The 20,345-nt window shown below is 38.3% G+C and overlaps 2 protein-coding genes and 1 long non-coding RNA gene across 4 annotated transcripts in view; 1 reads left to right on the forward strand and 2 right to left on the reverse strand.

Annotated features, from left to right (window-relative positions):
* Nucleotides 1-20,345, forward strand: part of LOC121948810 — a 69,086-nt gene that overhangs the window by 10,779 nt on the left and 37,962 nt on the right. For both annotated transcript variants that reach the window (XR_006106188.1, XR_006106189.1), the window contains exon 3: nt 3,942-4,015. This is a non-coding gene — a long non-coding RNA (uncharacterized LOC121948810). The remainder of the gene's footprint in view (nt 1-3,941; nt 4,016-20,345) is intronic.
* Nucleotides 4,093-7,977, reverse strand: gpr18 (G protein-coupled receptor 18). Its single transcript, XM_042494293.1, has 2 exons — nt 7,870-7,977; nt 4,093-5,688 (listed from the first exon to the last, which is right to left on the reverse strand). The coding sequence occupies exon 2, from the start codon at nt 5,685-5,687 to the stop codon at nt 4,674-4,676; it is 1,014 nt and encodes a 337-aa protein (XP_042350227.1). The 5' UTR covers nt 5,688; nt 7,870-7,977; the 3' UTR covers nt 4,093-4,673.
* Nucleotides 13,797-18,668, reverse strand: gpr183a (G protein-coupled receptor 183a). Its single transcript, XM_042494290.1, has 2 exons — nt 18,519-18,668; nt 13,797-15,788 (listed from the first exon to the last, which is right to left on the reverse strand). The coding sequence occupies exon 2, from the start codon at nt 15,763-15,765 to the stop codon at nt 14,641-14,643; it is 1,125 nt and encodes a 374-aa protein (XP_042350224.1). The 5' UTR covers nt 15,766-15,788; nt 18,519-18,668; the 3' UTR covers nt 13,797-14,640.

Raw genomic sequence — 20,345 nt, forward strand, 5'->3', positions numbered from 1 at the left:
CTCACACAGTTCCTACTGTACGTAAGACATCATTGTACACTGATAAGAACAATAGCTCATGTGCTTAACCCAGTTTTGTCCGCGAAAGGAATCCATTAGTCTTATTGTGCAGCCCTTAAGCTCAGCATCACAGGGGGGAACCCACTGTTGCACCGCTACATCCACGCACATGTGCCTCTCATTTCCTATGGCAGTCCAGAAGTATCCTTCAACATCCTATTGTAAAGTTTACCAGGGGAGAGGTTCAGTGTATTAAAGTGCCCTGAGAGAAACGCTAAATGATGTAAATGCAGGCAGCTGCTCGTTGCTAATGCTGTACAGTAGACGAGGAGGCCCAGGCGAGGCTGGATGTGTACAGTATCTATATAACATTATGGGCTCTCTTTCATGTCCTCGTGCTCTCTAATGGGAACAATATGAAGACTAATGGTATAGTAAAAGTGTACGGAACGGCGCTTCAAAACCAAAACTGCGACATAGATATTCTGTTTCTGTTGTTATTTCAAACACATATGGATGGGAAAAATACTTCAGTTCACATATGTCACATAAAAATATTACAATGACTTAAACCACAGTTGAGATTTAATAGTCTTTAAAAGATTCCCAACCTTTTTTGACTGACGTACCCCTACAGGCCCCAACTCAATACCCCTGTGTTGACACATGTTCAACATGTTCAATATGTTCATTTAAATTGATTTTAAACTGGATGTAATTTAAAACTATTAAGCATATAATGGGATATTGTTTCAATATTTTACAATATTTTAATTCAGTTTTGCTGTGGATTGATTTGGTAAAGTTTGCATTTATATTACAAGTACAGCGTCTATCCCTTTGGACAAAGACCCACCAACACCTGCAAACATCCCATCATATTTAATGGGAAAGGTTACAATTGGCATTTTCTCCCAGATCAAATGACTCTGCAGTGGTCACGGGTATTAATGGGTTCCAGCTCCGATCCTCAGTATTGAAAATACACCCAGTTGGATGCACCAATTTTAGCTTCTTGCATGCAATGACAGGCAGCCACAAAATACCGTCCGTCTCCGTCCAAGCAATGCTCGAGCATCGTCCCAAATGTAGTCAGCACTTAGTTTTAGAGCAAGAATGAAAAAGCAGGAGAAAAAGAAGTAATTACCATAACATATTCACTGGCCTCTATGCTGCTTTGTATTTTTTACTAACCTGTTTTCCATCTATGCACAACATTGAACATGACACAATTAAAAACCAACCAAAAAATAAACAAACAAAAACAGTAAGACATACTTTAAATAAAGTATAAATTAAAAATAATAAATATAAACATTAGCATTTTAACCATTTATCCAATACTTTTATCTAATGACTTATTTATCACTTCAAGCTCTCTATTTAAAGAGTTTATTCTTTTGCCTGACTGTTTGAACCATTTATTCAGTACTTTACTGGGCTAATCTGTTACTTTAAGCTAACCATTAACCTTTTCACCATTTATGCTCATCCAATCTTTTGTCTTGCTATATCCACTGTTTATCCACTACTTTTAGCTTAATATTTAAACTATTTACTTATTACTTTAAGTTATATTTTTCAAGTTTATCCTTCACTTTTGCCTAGCTAATTTCAATCATTTTTATTAACTTTTTTTAGGTGATGTATTCACTACTTTTAGCAAACCATTAGATTTTTCACCATTTATCCAGTACTTTTATTCATGTCCACTGTCTCACTACATTTAGGTAACTATTTGAACTATTTGAACTATTGTAGCCATTGCTATTTCAGCTGTTCCTTTATTTTTACCCAACTATTGCAACCATTTATCCAACTGTTCAGACTCTGCTTGCTTGCATACCAGTTTTTAGTTGTAATTTCTAATTTTTCAAAAAAGTGGAGCTACTCCAAAATCCTTACATATAGCTCTTGGCAACCGCAGAATACCCTGTGGTACATGAATCCCTGGCTGGGTATCACTGCCGTACCATATTTCTTTTTTTTTTTAATTTAGAGGGGTCATTCATCCCAAATCTGTTTCAACACTCAGCACAGCATGCAACATAAATGCACATGTAAGACACAAACTCTTGAGAAACACTTTTAATCACGATAAAGATAAGTAGTCCAACAAAGCACTATTTAGAAAAACAAATGCAGCAACACTGTCTCTGATCATCATTTGATAGTGTGCTGACACACAAACTCTATTAAGCTGTCTTCAAATATGCAAAAATGATATGATTTTACAATGATTACATATTCACTTCCCCAGCTGGCTGGCTCCAAGCGTCTCCATTTGTCATCGACTATTGTGTCCAATTATATGATTAGCTTTGAACACTCCAGCACTTCGAGAGCTCTCGTGTGTTCTGCCGCGCAGAGTGATTCACAAACAAAGTCATTACAACATGTATTCACACATATCAAATAACAAAACAGATGGCCACTGCGCTCGCCGCCTGATTTGTTTTCCACACGAGTGGTAGGAAAAAAAAAAGTATTTTGTGCGAGCTGTGTTTAATGCTGACTGTTTTTATTCCCAAAGAAGAGCAGCTGGCTGTCGCGCTGTTAGATCAGCTCCTATGAAAGACAATCTTGTTTTCATTAATTTCTCTACAACAAAGGCACTTGTTGGGAAGATTTAGAATTACAGCGGGTAAAGCTTCCGGATAATTCATCACAGGGACTTGACAGGAAACTTAATTGTTTTAAATGCCAGTTGCTGTGAGCAGCGTGGCTGGTTTTTCTTTGATGTCTAACAGGTGGGACAGATAGACGACCCTCTGATGTTTCATTTGACCTTCGACCTCTTGGTTATAAATCCACTTGTAGTCCAGCAGCCAATAAACCTATCATCATGTGATGAACTGCAGTTCCCAGAATTCCGTGTGAGATGGAAATCTTGTAGTCTGCCTCCTCTTATTAAACACAGTGTAAATCTCGCCTGTCCATATCTCACAGTCTGGCCAGTTTTTGACCCGTGAATACTGTAAACCAACCAAGAACCACATTTACTCCCAGTGCAGTTTATCTTTTTACCTCCGTCACATTATCTACGTTAGAATTTTTGCTTGTTAGAAAACATTGATAAACCAGAATTAAGGCATTGCAGTCTAACACAGTGTATTTAGTTGTATCTGCAATTGATCATTCGTACAATAAGCATTCTGCAATTTGCTCTGGTACATGTGGTCACACCACAGGATGCTCTCACTGTCTAATTGTATGAGACACTACATACTTACTCAGCCACACTGACTCACTGTCTAATCCGATTAAGACTGTGTAGGTGCGACAGACACAATAACTCGATTATTTTTACAATTGGTAAGACCAAATCAATTCTTGGCTCGGGTGACGTTTGTGCGAGACACCTATCAAAACCATCACATTCAAACCTGAGTTTATTTCATTTTTATTTAAATTAAACAGTCTCTTCATAGAGATAGAACTGTCTCACATTCAGTACCTTCTAACTCATTACTTGTCTGTCTTATTTTTGAGTAATAAATTGGGGATAAATTGCAGGATATTGCTCATACTTTGAGACTTGACATTAAAGTCTCCTTTTACAGAAAAAAAGGTTTTCTCTTTTAAGGTTAAGGTTGCTTTAAATCTAGTAAATAGCCTCACTGACATCTCTTGAGGATGTTACTGTAAATGCACTTCAAGTGGCTGAATCATTTAACATCTAATCAATATGATTCACATTGCACCATAAACACACTTTCATTCTGACTCCTGGTTGAGGACGCTGTAGTTAACAACTTCCCTGTGATGAGATGGAATGGTTATTTCTCAGGATAAAAACTGAAATGTTTGCTTTTATTGAGACAGTTTAAATGTGATGAAATGCAGAAACAAGACAAAAAGTGTACAGAATTCTAAAGTAGATAAATGTTGAACTATGTTCTTTAAAAGTAAAGAAACGCTGTTCTGTCTGGATCTGGCAGGTAGATGGGGTCTAGCTGTGCCATGCTGCCATCACCTGGTCAATATGTTAACAGCAACCGTCTGGATGATTGTGGTAAGTGTTCAAATTCTCTCTTTTATCAGGTAGTTCAACTTAAACTCCACAAATATGACACAGTAAAGTGACACCAGTCAAGCAAACCTAATTTATTTGCATATGCATTACATCATGCAGCACTGATGGTTATATTTAAGTCCATGATGCAGCACAGACAGAGGCGAAGTTCCAATAAGCGATCAAACAAAAGTAGCAACCTTTATGAACCAGCTTTTGTTTCCTGTTGGTTTCCCCCCACAGTGGAGGCAGTCAGGCCCATTATAGGTGTCGGCTGACGTGGCTGAGTGTTTATGCATATTAACAAAGCAGACACTGCGATACTGCGGGCTATGTTTTTAATGATCATGAGCTTTATTTTCGCCTGAATGTATTACACCTGAGCCACAGATAGTCGTGCTTTGTCTGCCAGAGCAAAGATGCACAGAAAACATCTCAAGTCTCATGGGTGAGTCAATCAGCTCTGAACACAGATGTTTTTGCCACAACAGCAGCACTCCCATACTGTGAGTGTAAATTACACCTTGGAAATTAATTGCAAGTTTTGATCCTTTTGATAATGAACCATGTACACAGTGAAGCATTCAGTGTTACATTGTGCTGAAGCGTGCGCACATACAAGTGTGCTGCTTTTTGACGTGAAAGTTTGACGGTTGTTTCATATTATCGCGCTGGTCAGGTTGCTCATCGATCGGACGCTGCCCGTGTGAGTGTGCCTGCTCTTCCGTCTCACACTTCGTAGATAGTTCCTGTACAGAATCACGCTGATCACCCTGTCCTGGAACTGCTTGGAGACAATATAGTACAGAATAATGTCTAAGACTGTGCTCAGGTTCATGAGGAATGTGGTGAAGACCGCCCATGTGCTGAAACCACCGTCTTTGCCCGTCCCGAGCAGACGGAGCACCAAGCACACATGGAAAGGCACAAAACACACCAACACTTGGATAATCAGTGTGATGATAATCCGGATGGACTTCTGCTTCACTTTAGGTTTGAGTTTCGAAGTTCGCCCGTGGATCAGATTATCCACAATAACAATATAACAACCAATCATGATACATATGGGGACCAGGAAGAAGAAGATGAGTCGCACAAAGTTGACAAGGTTGTCGTGGCGCATGTGGATGATGTCTTGCATCTTGATGCAGGTGGTGAAGTTGGAGATGCGATCGGGGTCTTCTTCAGAGAAGAGAAGTGGTACAGTGCTGCCCAAAGTCATGACCCACACTCCAAAACTGGCCACCACCGCCTTTGGGACATTCCTCAGCTCTTTTGCGTGCTTTGGCTGGACGATGGCCATATAGCGGTCCGCACTGATCAGAGCAAACAGCCACAGGGCGATGCAGGGGTAGAAGATGGTGAGAGCTGCACTGATTCGGCAGAAAATATCCCCAAAGGGCCAATAGTCCTGGTGATGGTAGATCATTCTAAAGGGAAGCAGCAGGATGAAGGTGAGGTCCACCACTGCCACGTTTATCATGTAGACAGTGACAGAGTTCCTCTTCTTCGTGGTGAGAGCAAATACCCATAAAGCAGTGATGTTGACGATGACTCCGATGATGAAGACGAAGCAGTAGAAGATCAGGCCAGCCATGCGGTACTCCACCGGTCCCTGCTCCAGCCTCACAGACTCCACAGACATGTTCGAGAAGTTTAGATCCAGCTTCATTCTGAAATTTGCAGTACAGCAAGATATTGGCATTTGTTTTCATTGAGCAGTTCCTTCATCATGTTATTTTTTGCACTTTAAAGCCCATTTGTTTTGGTGATTGGAGTTGAAGTCCTGTTAATTCACTTATATTGAAAGGTCATGTGCTGCTAGGAAGCTTTTTATGAGGGAAAAAGGGATATTTTGGCCACATGAAGTATGAAATTGATTATATGAACTGAATACGATATTGACAGCATATCTGTGATTTATTTATCTGCACACAGTTCTCGGTTTGGAGGTGGCTGAGCTGGTGGCTAGCAGCTAAAGGTGTTAACTCTAGAAACAGCTCTACTGACCACAACTGTGTTAACAGAGCTTACAGTGTTAACCTGGCGGAATCCGGAGGTTGGACGCTGCACTTTCGAGATGATGCTGTGGGTGGGGATGACATTATCAGTTGTAACTACCATATGAGGGCAGTGCAGGATGGCAGCAATTAGTTACCAATAGGACACACACAGGGACTCTGGGCCCAGATACACCAAGCAGATGGTGAGCTGTCAGGCTGATGGTGAGCGTTGTCCGCCTAGTTGTGGTGTGCCCCGCACCGTTGGTACTCGACTGCCCTGGTCGGCCCCCTGACTCTTTTTGGATAATTCAGCATGTTGAATTGGAATGAAATCTCTGATTGGCAGTTCAGCTTAGTGCCCAGGTGAAAATTGAAAGTGAGGAAAGCTAACAAAGGGCAAAGGTCAAGAGGCCGTGAGATCGAAATAATGTTATCGTTTTTAGCCACTGAGCTCTTTAGCAGAAATGGTTCAAAATGGTTTGTGTTTTTGTTCTGTAGCACACAGTAAATATTCTTTTCTCTTTCCATCCTGTCTGTCTTTCAGTTTCCCTTTTTGAATGATGACTGTAGTTACAGTTACAACATGCACTTGCAGATATGGAGAGTTATTTCCTCTTACTCAGGCATATAATGTATGTGTTAGTTGGCTATTAGCTGAGTCTTAGCATTGTTTTTTCTTTTGCAACTTTTTGACCAAGACACAGGCGATGTGAGGCGACGCGAAAGATGGACTTTGTTGCTACTATAGCTACTTTTTGTCAGTTTGGTTTTACTGGGCCTTCACATGCACCAGTATGCATGTGCTGCAGGGCAAACATTGGACTAAGACGCTCGGGTAACAGCACAAAGAGGGAGCATAACTAAATTCTTTGGTCAGGATGCAATTACTTCACTATATCTTCACATAGCAAATAGTTGTTTGCTGCTATATTAATGCTCTGAATGTTGTAAAAATCTGATCAGATTGATCAGATAAAACTGTAAATAAAAGGCAAATATGTGTTGACCTATATCAATTTTGACTAAAATAATCAGTCAACTTTCAAATGATCTGAGGAGAAAGACCAGAACTTACTTTTGACCATTATGACGTTATCCCTCATTAGTTCACACTTTGAAATCTAAGACAAAATAAAACAAACAACCAATGGAAAAAATATGATAAAACTCAATTAAAGTGTTTACCTTTCAGGCAAAGTACAGTAAAAAGTTCTGTTTGCCAGGGGGAAAAAAAATGTGTGAAGCAATTATGTTTCGAGTAGAAACACTAGGGGTGAATAACCCAGAGGCTGCTTCTATATATGTACATTTCTGTGTTTTACCGTTTGCAGAAGCTGCTGCTTGATCATTTGAATATTTATTTTAAAATTGTGCAGCTGCACTGTGAAAGACAGAGGAAGTCAAACAGACCATGTCTCGCTAAATGTGTCATTAATTAAAAAGCAAACAAAGATCAAATAAATGTACATGTATATTCATTAATCTGTAGACAGAGGTGTAATCTGTGGTGACGGTTGTGGAAGTGAAATTTTTTTAAGCCTGAGACATTGATGCTATCTTGATAAGAAATCATGTGACTTCTGTGTTTCACTTTGTAGTATTGTTTTTCTCCATTGTACTGTATACTTTCTATTGTGTGTATTGAATTAGTGGTGATAAAATCAGAAAGCCATTCATATAAAGTTGTAGAATAAAACAAATTAGTTGCGTTTGTCTTTAAACTTGTCACCAAAATACATTCAGCAAGTGGCTCTTAAACAAAAATAACTGCCAAAATAACCTTCCCCCGTCCATCTCAAAGGTCAAACAGAACAGGTAGCTTTGCCTGAACAATAAAAAAACTGCACTTACCACAACAAAAATCACACAAATATCTTGACAAGCTTGCGCCAACAGGTTTATGAAGCGGCACAGCGATTTATCTGAGCACTCAGCCAAAACAGGGAAGTGAATGCTTTCTCAAAGGGTAATGTGATGGAAATGGTGGCGAGTCTGAGCGCGGTGTAAAGCCCCCATCACTTCCTGTGTCGGCCGTGGGCTGTAGTTTCTGTACTTTAGATTCCTTTACAGTATCTACGTAGTTGGAAACACAAAGGGCTACAGCTTTCCACAGTCTGCAATTACACCCCCTTAAAGAAAATGATGTGCCATTAGAAGTGGGAGTGTGTTTGGCAGGCAGAGAGATGGCAGATTTAGGGCGAGTTATTGATTGGAAAAGTGGGGTCTGTCACAGCACATTAGTTCTCAGGGGAGTAATCCACAGCAGGTTGCTGTGAGAAGCATCTGCTGCTGGAGAGAAGTAATTAAAAACAGGATGTTGAGGCAGTTGCCATATAAACAGGAAATAAGACGGTGGTAATAGACACTTCACGCTGATGCTGTGAGATGGTTTTACACCACGTCGACTTAATGGATGCAAAGCGCATACCTCAGGTGAAAAGCTCAAGGTCAGTCTGGACCCGGATTGAATACAGATTAATGTGTGTGATTAATGTGTGTGCGAGCTGGTAACTATGAATTAGGACATTTGGCTCAAAGAACATTGTGCAATCAAAACTTCTTCCCCTAATCTCTTAACTGCTACCATTTCCATCTTATGACGTAGAAAGTAAATCACATGTTCCCACGACTTACAGCAATTCCTCCTTTGTGCTATCTGACTGTCTATCTGCCCTCCATGAAAGGTTATATATTTGTCACATCTCTTCTTTTGATGATGCTGAACTTACTTTCCCTTATTTTTATCTCAGTGTTAATATGGGAGCTGCTCCTTCAGTCTAATTCTTATTCCCGGGATATAATTATCTATCGGCTTGTCCTCTCGATGTGTCTTAAAAATCTCATACCAGATGGTACTTTGTGTTCATTGCAATATGTTGTTATGACAACAGTCTGTGTGATGTTTTTCCTCTCTTTGATACTTGTCGTGCCTCCGTAAGTCCTCCACTCCAAAATAAACCCTTGGTCTTTTTGTGTACACCTGTAAGATATATAACAACATATGTAAATGCATTCATACATATATAGTTTTTGTTCTTCCCTGAAATTATTTAATTTTATTCTCAGCCATTTTTGTTTATAATCAAACAAAGATGAATTGATACTCTTCTTACATCTGACAATGTTAGTACCTGCCATTCTGTGCCTGTGAAAAGCACATTTAAGTTCCTTTATCGTCACCTCTTTACCCTGTTTTACACTGTCCTCTAGAGGCTGAAAATCATCACTGCAAAATTGACGGAGGTTTCAGTAGCAGCAGTCAGTCTCAAATGATTGATTTGTCTTGAAAATAATTTCTTATTTGTGCAAGTTAGGCCTGTCATGATACCTATTTTTGGTGGATGATACATTGTCCTCGGTGTCCTAAGTAATTGCGATAGATGAACTTCATTTTAAGAACAAACACAACACCGGCACTCGCAGATAAATTGACATATTTAATATGGGCAAAATGAAAGAAATTGACATGTTTGTTTTTGGATCCTTGTCACAACCATACACCTCTATATATTGTTTTAACATTGTTTGCAGTTGTATGAGATGCTTTTTTCATCATATTCATTTTATGACTATTTTATGCCAGCAATATCATAATATAATGTTAGAATAATGCAAGAACACCTTTTCAAAGAGCAATTAACTTTTAATTTGTAAGACTATTCAGACACTTGAAATGGAATGTGAAAATAATAAAATATCCTAAATAAATAAAGCAGAAAAAAAAATAAAAACCAAACATCAAATCATTAAATGAAATGGACTCCCAGGCTTTGTTAACAAAAATTGTCCATAAGTGTTATACATTTGGCACAGGTTTATAGAGACTGATTCCTTAACACAAAACTGTCAAACCCTGCTGTTTATGTTGGCATCATGTTGGCAAAAATGCTGATGGCATTTTTGTGTAAACAAATATGTGAACACAAGGGCAGTGTCGTACGATGGACGTGACCTTGATCATTTTTGCTGACCTTGATGCTTCTGTAATTTAATTATCGTGACAGGCCTTGTGCAAAACTGTGCTATTATAATATAATGTATGAGGTAAAATTAGCTAAAAAAAACAAAAAACAAAACAGTAACAATTAATGCAAAAAGTGACTTATCAGGCCTTTAACCTGGCTAAAGCTTTTCTAAATGCAGTTTTCTCTCTTCTAGTACAAAATAGCATAAAATCATATCTCAGTGATAATTTGATGGATTGTTCTGTTCTCCTTTTCACCATCTGTCCAAGTCTTCTGCCTTTTTCTTTCTCTCCATCACTGAGTTCATAACTCAAGTTGCTGCTTTAATTCAAAAGTTAAAGACACCCTCCAGATATCTTTAAAGAGTTATAAAAATATTTTCCTTAAATAATAATAGTAGTAATAATAATCATCATAATAATAATCATGATCATAAAAAGTGTGTGAGATTGCTTTCTCACAAAAAATGCATGTACCCCCTTGCCCTCATTTAAAAACCCACTATTTAAATATTGTTAATTTAAAAACGTTGGAAACAAGTTGAAAACTGGACACGCATTTTCTCAGTGTATACGAACTGAAGGCTATACGTTTTTTCATAACATTTTTGCAAGTTGCACTATAAACTACGATTGACTTCCATCCAAACTACTTGTGATGTCATTAGATCCAGAACCTTAAACTCTTCTTAAGGTGAGCAGAGAGCCTTTCTCTGTTCATCACCTGAATGTGAAAACAGCCGTGTAGTGTCAAACTCCCATCATTCTTCAAGATCAGACTGAATTAACAAAAAACTTTTTTGGGTGGTGAGGGACATAAAGACAAAGAAATGCAGAAAAAAAACGTTAATCTAAACTCCTGAGTTATTTTCTTCTTATTTTCTGGCCATGTTTCAGATGTTCAGATACATTGTCTTGAAACGCTTTTCATCCTTTTTAAATGAGCACTTTAATCCCCAAAAGAAATCAGGTGATAGAAGAGAAGGGAGTGATGAAGCAGATGGCAATTATATGTGTGAAATACAGTGTTCATTGCAATACAAGTGGCTAGACTATCAGCAAGAGACATATTTCAATAAAATAGAATGAAAATTGTAAAATAAAACATATCAAGGGGTCAATATACGAATAAACATCTAATAATACCCTGTAGTATATTATGTTTCTTTGCCATACAGAGTATATCTTAGTTTATTGTGTTAATTTGCAAAGAAACACAAAGAGCTCAAACGTTTTTGAAGTATCTGCTGCATGCTGTTATAGATATTTTGTTGTACCAGGCAGAGAAATTACTAGTTTTCCTGTTTTTGCATTCATGAATGTTTCCTTTAACAGTATTAACAATTCATCTGCTGATTTCTTATTATTTTTCAATGAATAAGTAATTTGGTCTGTAAAATGTCACAAAATAGAGGAAATTGATAACAGTATCTGAAAGGTAAAGGGGAAGTTTTTAATATGTCAAATGTTTTGATCCACCAACAGAACAAGACCCAAATATATTTGATTTTCTGTCATGTTGGAGAATGAAAAGCAGCAAGTGCTCGGGACTTGCCTGACTTGACTTGGGACTTGAGGGCAAAGACTCGAGACTTACATATGACTTGCAAAAAAAAGAGCCATCTCTGTCAGGAAGCACCAGGCTGTATTTTGTTCAGTGTAAAACACTGTTTTGCTCTGTGGTTTTGGTGCAGCCTTCATAGTGGTTATGTTGGTTGATGAGCTTTCCATCAACATGATGAAATGAACTTTGCTGAACTTTTTGACGGTGCTTTTTGTTGCTTGGCTCTGTTTTCACCTGCATCTTGTTTCCGTGCCATCTGCTGTTGAGGCCTTCCAAATGTACAAGTGTGATAACACATGAAGGATGGTTGAGATGAATGTTGTTTCTGTTTTGCTATCTCGTCTTTCAATTCTAATGCTTTGCGAAGTGTTTGCAGCAAAGATGTAACAAAGTAACCCTTTCGGACAAGGACTTTGGAAATAAAAACAATAAATGAATGTCCATTGTTACTTTGTCTCTAGGACGAACAAACTAATTTTATCATAATAAATGCGGTGGAGAGTGGTTGTGCTACAGCACCCTGAAATGAAAAACTATAGCAAATGACCTAAGAGAATAGTCTGCGTTTTGTCTAAAAATAATTTCCTCAAAATGCAGAACTGAAAGCAAACCTGTTAGAAAACCACATCACCTGCACATTCTGATGTGACATTTATACTGAATTTCCCTTCTGGGGATCATTGAAGGTTTATCTGATTTTATAAAGGGAAGAAAAACAATATAATCATCCCACTGCACGTAAAGCTGGCAACTTGCTAGGATGTGGCAGACCAGCAGAGGCTAATGCACTAGGCAGCTATCAATTGGTTTCAATGATTATGTTGTCAGTGACAGTAGCAAGAAGAGAGCAGTGGTATGCAAGGCCTGCAGCTTAATAATCAATGACATGACCACCACAACATCCAGCTTCATCTGTCAAAAACATAGGAAGGTTCCTGAATGTTTCTTTTTAGGTATTCACTTATTAGCAACATTTTAGCTTATTGGTCAGTTAAACGTTGGATAAAGGCTAACATTTGACTAGATCACTAGAATTCCATATGACTTAACTCGTAACTTGCTTGAACTTAGCAAAGACTAGACTGGACTTGCTTGATTCTCACCACAGTAACTTGAGATTTGCTTGAGGGTTAAGACTTGAGACTTGCGAATGTGTGATTTACTCCCACTTCTGCACTGCAGAGCCTGTGCTTTTATGTAGCTATGTATAGAGTCATATTGTGGTGGTGTTGCAAAGACTTGTAGCTTATCAGGCTGTCATGTGAGAGAGAGATTGGTTTTCATTTTACCAGACCAAGAAGTTGTCTTTTTAAACTGTACCCACATACTTTCGCTGACCCCTAAACCAGAAAATTTTGTTGCCTGACCAAAACCATAGTTGTTTGCCATAACAAAGATCTAGCTCTGAACCTTAACCACACCTTAATCATACTGTAACTGTAAAGTTTTATCAGAGAGAGGAGTAAGAAAATAATATTAGAAAATTTTGGCAGAAATATCCAATATCAAGGTTTTGTCTCTATTGCACTTTGGTTGCTTTTGTATATTACATTTATATTTTTATATTTTATATATTGGAACCAATGTGTATTTATGTAAGTTACAAATTATACCATTGCTTATTTTTAACCACACCTGTGTAACAAAAAATAAGAATTACTTGTAGTTTTGATGGTCCCTAAATTGATTACAGTAGAACTGAGATTAATGAAATCAGCAGCTCAGGCCCCAGTGTAGATCCCTGAGGAACTCCCTGAGTAACAAAACCAGGATTGACCCATCTGATCTTATTACATGGCCTTTTCAGGGGATTCTAGGAGTTATAGAAATGACTGAGACAGTAAATGATTCTCTGCATACAGGTTCAGGCTTGAGCACAAATGGTGTGTCTAAAATTTCTTTGTACCATACAGATGATACTCTTAAGAAGATACGTCCAATTGAACAATGATGAAAAGCAAGTTTTACAAACTGCAGCGGGGTCTCCAGGTCTTGCTGTTTTAGGTAAAGGGAAAATAAGGCTAAATCTCTTTGAAGAGGTCTTCATGTTGTTTATCTTGTGCACACACAGTCCTACCAATGGCATCACATTATTCCACGGTCAACAGGGGGACTAACATACCAAGATATGCAGCAGTACACAATGAAGAAAAGGATTGCGAACTAGTAAACGTGGGTGTGAAAATATTGGATTCAAAATACTTTTTAAAAAACAATGACTTTGCAAATGTTTAATGAGGAATAAAATGCTCAAAGATACACACATTGCATTATAACACGAATGTAAACATAACTTCTGTATGTTTATAAGAAATCTCTACAGGGCCCCTTTAATTAAAATTACATCATAGGCCACACCCTCTTTCAGTACAAGAAAATTGATTTTAAAACAAACATGGTGCTTTTTCAACCAGTTAAATCAATGTTATATCAGTTCACAGGTGGTTGAAATACTGAGTTTACAATTTCCTGAGACATTACAACTGTGTTAGGCTGAAACTTGAGGCAAAAGACCTGAGTCTGACTTCATTGTGGAATGAAATTCTACTTCTACCTTATCTCAGTTTAGTAATTAAGTAACATTGTGAGGATCAAAATGTGAGGTCGTTGTCTGGTTGCATTGTGTACATGAGCTAAGCTTTCAGTGCTTTTATATTCCACAGAAATGTGAATGTGGGTCCGATTTTAAGTCAACAGAGCTGTACATTCCCAACAGGTTCTGCTTCATGCTCTTCCTCATCAGTGCTCAGTCTTTGGGAAGGAGGCAAGCATGCTTTTGGACAGAGTACTTGCCTAAGCTGCTGTAATCTTTGCTTTCTGGAGAAATTCACTAATAAGAAAAAAATGCAGTCGTTCAGGTGATGTTCTGAAAAAACTTTTCCTTATTTAAACAAATCTTTACTTTAAAGATAGCTTGATTTCTATGGATCCAGATGCTGGGTAGTTTCTTGGAGTTTCTGATGGCATAAGTGAGTCCATTTCAATGTCCAGAAAAAAATGTTCGTGACACTATTTGAATGGTTTTGAATAAAATAGGTCCACACGTAAAAGGTCCTCTCCTTTGGTGTAAATCTTGGTGCCTCAGTTCTCTAAATCACTCATCCCGGAGAAATCTCCTTTCACTGGTTGTACCTACAGTCGAACTGTTGAGTTGGATCTTGTTGCCATCAATTATGTCCTTGGAGGAGCCTTCAGGTGACGTCCTCACCGCGCTGGAGAAGGACATGCTCACCTTTAGCCTTAGCAACTTGCGGAGTTTCCTCTTGTAGCCCTTACAGGCAAAAAAGTAGATAAAAGGATCCAAAGAGGAATTGAGGTTCATCAGACACACAGTAATGTGCAGCGACACCTGAAAGGCTGTGAGATCGGCGCAATCAGGACTTGACACCAGCTTGCGGATCATGTACTGTAGGATATCAATGTGGTAGGGGCTGAAACAGACGATAAACACCAGGGATACGCAGCAGATCACGCCAATGGCCTTGCGGCTACGCCCAGATTTTTCTGTCAAATGGTTGGTCTTGGCTGTGAAATGGAGTTTGGAGCATAGGACAGAGTAACACACAAGGATGGTGACCACAGGCATGACATAACCAATGAAGACACCACCTATCAGTATCGTGGCAATATGTTCAACCTGCTCAAAGTTGGGGTATTCCATACAGGTGATGAAGCCGTCAGGCTCCTTGTTGGTCATAGGCATGCCCAGAAGGGGGAGTGTCTGCGTCAAGACCATCAGCCACACACCAACACAAATGTAGCGCACATTATTGACCTTCCTGAGTCTGGCAAAGCGCAGAGGCAGCACGACGGCGATGAAACGGTCTACACTCAGGCAGGTCATGAAATTAACCCCGGCGTAGGTGTTGATGTAGAAGATGAGGCCCGAGATCTTGCACGGCACTTCGCCCAGAGGCCAGTGGAAGCCCAGAGCATAGTAGATAATCCTTGCTGGCAGAGAGAGGGTGAAGAGGATGTCGGAGATGACTAGGTTGAGAGAGTACAAAGTGGTGGAGTTCATTTTCTTCAGATTGGGACGGATGACATGGAGGGCGAGGCAGTTACCAAACAGCCCCACAATGAACACGATGCAGTAGAAAAGAGGCATGAGGACCCTGGCGTAGTGCCGGTGGGCATATAGGGTGTCACAGGTTGTTTCATTAGAGCCATTGTACTTGGAAGGGACGGTGGAGGTCACAGGTGCAGTGGTTGAACCCATCTTGATATTTTAGGAATTCGTAACTGCAAAAAGGACAACAAAACGTGTTCATGCTTTGGTTAAACTCAGAGATTTTCATTATGCTGTGCATTATCTTTTCTTTTCTTCTTTCTCCTCTTATCTAAAACTCATTGGTGCCCAAAGACTATATTTAGATTTGGTAAAGAAATATTACAAAATTTGTTCTGATTGGTCTAATGTCTTCTAACCTGATATGGGGATACCTTTAGTTGTTAGATCACATGAAACATCACTCTTTAAAAATGTGTTGTTTATCAAATGTTTTCCCTATAAATTACTTTCAAGCCTCAGTGCTGGCGATAGCTGTGGCCAAAGGCATTTAGGGCGATAGCTATGGTCAACTTTGGGCTGACTGTCTGTCGCAGTATCTCAGGAACACTTTGAAGGAATTTCTCCTAATTTTGCACAAACCTACATTTGGACTCAGTGATGAGCTGATTAGTTTTTGGTGATCAAAGGTCAAGGTCACTATGACCTCACAAAACATGTTTTCAGCCAAAATTCAAGAAGTCATAAGACATTTTTTTATACTATAATCTTTGGACATGGTAAACTGCTGTTTTTTTTAAAGAGATATTGGAATACACTGAAAAAAAACAAAACAAAGACTGTATATAATGATGAGAAGAAACTTTTCTTCAGATTTGTGTGAAATTCAAACTTTCAGTCACAGACATGAATGGGTTCAAGGAAGCAAAACCAAATGTGTCAATTTGACCAGGAAAAAAAAAGTTATGAAACTCTACATGCAAAAAATGTGGCTTCCTTGTTAGGCATGTGGAAAGGTGCTATATAGTACCCCTGCTACAGAAAAATTTTTGGGAGGTTCTCTACTGGTTCTTTACCTTAGTCAAATTTAGTTGACTGTGGAAATGATGAAAACACTATATTAAAATAACCCACAATTAGTGCATTTCCTGAGGATAACTTATTAAAAACAGTGGTGCTTTTTTCCCCATGTGCATGGAAATATTGCCTGTTTGAAAACGTTGCATTTTGTGTTTCTCAATAAGGATTTAGTACAGGATTCAGAACCTTTAAGGTAAGAAAAATTGCTATTATCTGAGAGAGTGCAGGTGTTCTGCTTGTTTTTTTGATCTTTTAGGGTAACATTTCTGAAGAAATGATCAATAATATTCATATTTTAGATAAAAGTGTAGCATATTGGCTCATCCACAATAATATCCACTCTCTCTCCCCCTTTCACAAGTGTGCTGTCCTATCAATTAAAAGAAAAAAATGCCCTAAAAAAAATCTTTAAGAGTGTACGCTTATAATGAAACGAAACACTTGGCTGGTGTAAGCATGGCACGACTTTGCTTTCAAAAAGGAAGTTAAAAAAAGTTACAGTATCTCTTATTACACCTGGCATTTACTGGCTGTTTCACCAAGAAAATCACCTGACAGTGTCTTCTTGTAATAGAGATGGTTTCTTTGGAGTTTTTTTCTATTGTGTTGTTTGGTTACCAGCAGTTTCGGTGAACTCTCAGCTGATTTATCAGCAGCAACCCATAGTCAGGCACTGAAACAGATGTGTTTTGTGGTGTGTGGCGCCACCGTGTGGTTCTTTTTGAGCAAAACCCAGCAGACACCAAAATGTTACTTTGCCTCAGTGTTACTAACCAGGGCTTTGCACAATCAAGCATTTACATCTCCTTAAACAAAAGATGAAGGTTCAAGATTTAAAATCAAAACAAACAAACAACAAAAAAAAACCAGTCAGATCTGATTTGCTCTGGTTGTCTGACTGAGGCATTTATTATTGGGCAATACTTTTTTTTCACAATTTCACCAATTTTAAGTACATTTTTTTTCAACCTGTGTACAAATAAAGATGATATAAAAGGAGTCAGGAGAGATACAATAAGCATCCTCCACTTATTTACCCATTCAGCCACTGTGCCTTTGACTCACAGGACATAGCTGTTATTTTTTTCATGCCATTTGTAGCTAAAAGTGACACGAAGGAAGTCTGAGAACAATAACACTTTACTATGAGTCTGAATACAGCTGCAGTACTCTCACACTTACACTGCGAAAAAAAAAAAATTGGTGTTGAGAGACGGACCTTGTCTTTGAGGAAGTCGGCTTCCCCCAGGGTGCTCTGCCTTTGAATGGTTGGCAGTTGCAAAGTCATATTGTTTGAACCAAAATTATAACCTGTTCTGCTGAAGCTATCTGCCTGAGCACATGGTGCAGCGGAGAAACACATTTCCTGACTCATTAACACAAGTGAAAGGGTATATGGGGCAAAAGTTCACTATTTAAAATAAAGAAAAAAGTTAGTTAGAAATGTAGTTATTTGAAAATAAATATTTTTTGCCAAGAATATGCTTTGCACATTTTCAGTAATGCTCAAACTGTTCTGGAAGTTGTTTGCTTCAAACTGTGATTGTCGTAACTGTGATTGATTGGTTTCACTCTGATGAGTATTATTAGGACCGAATTTACCTCATTCAAACCCTTTTTTTCATAATAAAGTTTTTAATATTTTTAAAATATAGAGGATATAGTTTGTAAAAGTGGGATGATTTGTTGTGAGGATACTAACATTTGTACATATCTGACTTTGGAATATAGCACATTTTTAACCACATGAATCAATTACAAGCCAAACTGCGAACGAAATAAGTTACATATGTTATTCACACAAATTTACCATAATATCCTGGATCAGTCATTACGAATGATTCACCCCAACCCTAAACAAATAGTTTGGAAAGAAGACTTACCTCAGATATGGAATATGTTTTTCATTAGATTTGCTGAATTCACGTTGATCCAGAAAACATGACACTTGCAAAGCTTAATTATAAGGGCCGTACTGCCGCCACTACCACCACCACACTGTCCTGTATGAGAGCAGCATGACACTCAGACATTAAGATCCGTATCTGCTGCCAGTAACCATAGTGACAAAATATCCTGTTGTAGCTCAGTCCCGCCTGCTCTCTCTCTCTCCCCCTGCAAATGTGTGAGCGAGTGTTTCATACTTTTGCTAAATCTTTCAAATGTTCTCCCTCTCAACACTCACTTTTGAAACACCTACTGATTGCAGACAGTCATGTAACACTGCTATGATGTGCGTCATATTTCATTTCAGCCTTTGTAATTGATAAAGTTGTGGGGGTTGAGCCATCTGTGACATTTTTTGGGAAAAGAAAATCTAGGTTTCATACAGCATTTCTGGAGGATGAGGTTCAGTCTGGAGCTGCCTCTGTCAGACATCTCGCTTGTTTTATAGATGTAAAGAAAACGTTGCACAATAATTACATCACGCCTTCTTCTGATAATCCGTATTTCAGGTTTAAATGTTTTTTGATAAATTTCCCTTTAGACTATGCAAATGTGTGACAGCAGAATGAGGAACTTCCCCTTTGCTCTAGAACCACCTTTGTTTTTTTGAGCTTAGAATGACTTTCAGAAAATGAAAGTTACACTTGAGACTCATTTCACAATGGTGATTTCTTTTGAAAGATACAAAACAATTTACCCTTTTCACTGCTGTGTTTGTCAAAGTACTATTAGTACTAGGGCCAACCTGAATGCTTTGAGGCCTTGAAGCTTCGATCGTTGCTATGAAAATCAAATGATTATCAACATCAAAAACAGTATTCGAATGCTCTGTCTCTCTCTCGCTCTCTCTCTATCTCTCTTTGTGTATGTATATATATATATATATATATATATATATATACATGTATATATTTCTCTATATAGAGAAAGATATAAGAATTAAAGTCAGTATATATTTAAAGAAATCTCAAATAAATGGAATGTAGTCAGTCATTTATTATGCATCAACAGTAATTATTTTTTAGATATTTTCAGACAAGAGCATTTGAAGTTGGTGACAGTTTTGAAACTATAACTTGGTGTCATCTAATCTCAGTCACAAGAAGTCCAGCACCACTGAAACTGGGACAGTTTGATCATGTGTGTCAGGCTGCCAGATGCACTAACAAGATGTCAAAAAATGTCATGTATGGAATAGTGTAGAAATTTGTGAAAATGACCCAGATAATCAAGTGCCAGATACACCAAATAAATGTCATATTTCACAAATCTACAAGACCTGACAAGAGTTATTAACAGCTTAGCCATCTTGCAAAGTAGATTTTTTTTTCTTGCCTGTTATGGTAAAGGTGCAACCTGTGAGCTACCTCAGTGACCTTTTTTCACGTTATTGTAGGTCAGTTGACTGATATCCTGGTTTCTCATTCACCCACACCCTAGCCCCTATTAAAGCTTCAATTAATCATGAACATTTCTGATATAAGTGTCAGTGCCCCAAAACTGATATTGGGGACAGCCCTAATCAGTACATTTTGCAAATCCAGTCACTTCCTGTGGCAAGGGCACATTGGTTTCACAGGGTCAAAAAGTTTTAGAAAAACAAGTTTAGGCTGTGGTTTAAGGTGTAGACATAGCAGCATTTTGTCAAAACATAAACAGGCTTTTTAGTGAGAGATCAGAGAAAATTTGAATTGTAAGATGTGGTCAAGCCTTGATACACAAAAGAAACAGTGTGCCCACAGACATTTTTCATATTGACTATG

The sequence above is a fragment of the Plectropomus leopardus genome, chromosome 10 (assembly GCF_008729295.1).
Source record: "Plectropomus leopardus isolate mb chromosome 10, YSFRI_Pleo_2.0, whole genome shotgun sequence".
NCBI classification, from domain to species: Eukaryota; Metazoa; Chordata; class Actinopteri; order Perciformes; family Serranidae; genus Plectropomus; species Plectropomus leopardus.

Coding starts and splice junctions, on each gene's coding strand:
- gpr18 (XM_042494293.1), bottom strand. CDS start 5,687: ATGAAGCTGGATCTAAACTTCTCGAACATGTCTGTGGAGTCTGTGAGG.
- gpr183a (XM_042494290.1), bottom strand. CDS start 15,765: ATGGGTTCAACCACTGCACCTGTGACCTCCACCGTCCCTTCCAAGTAC.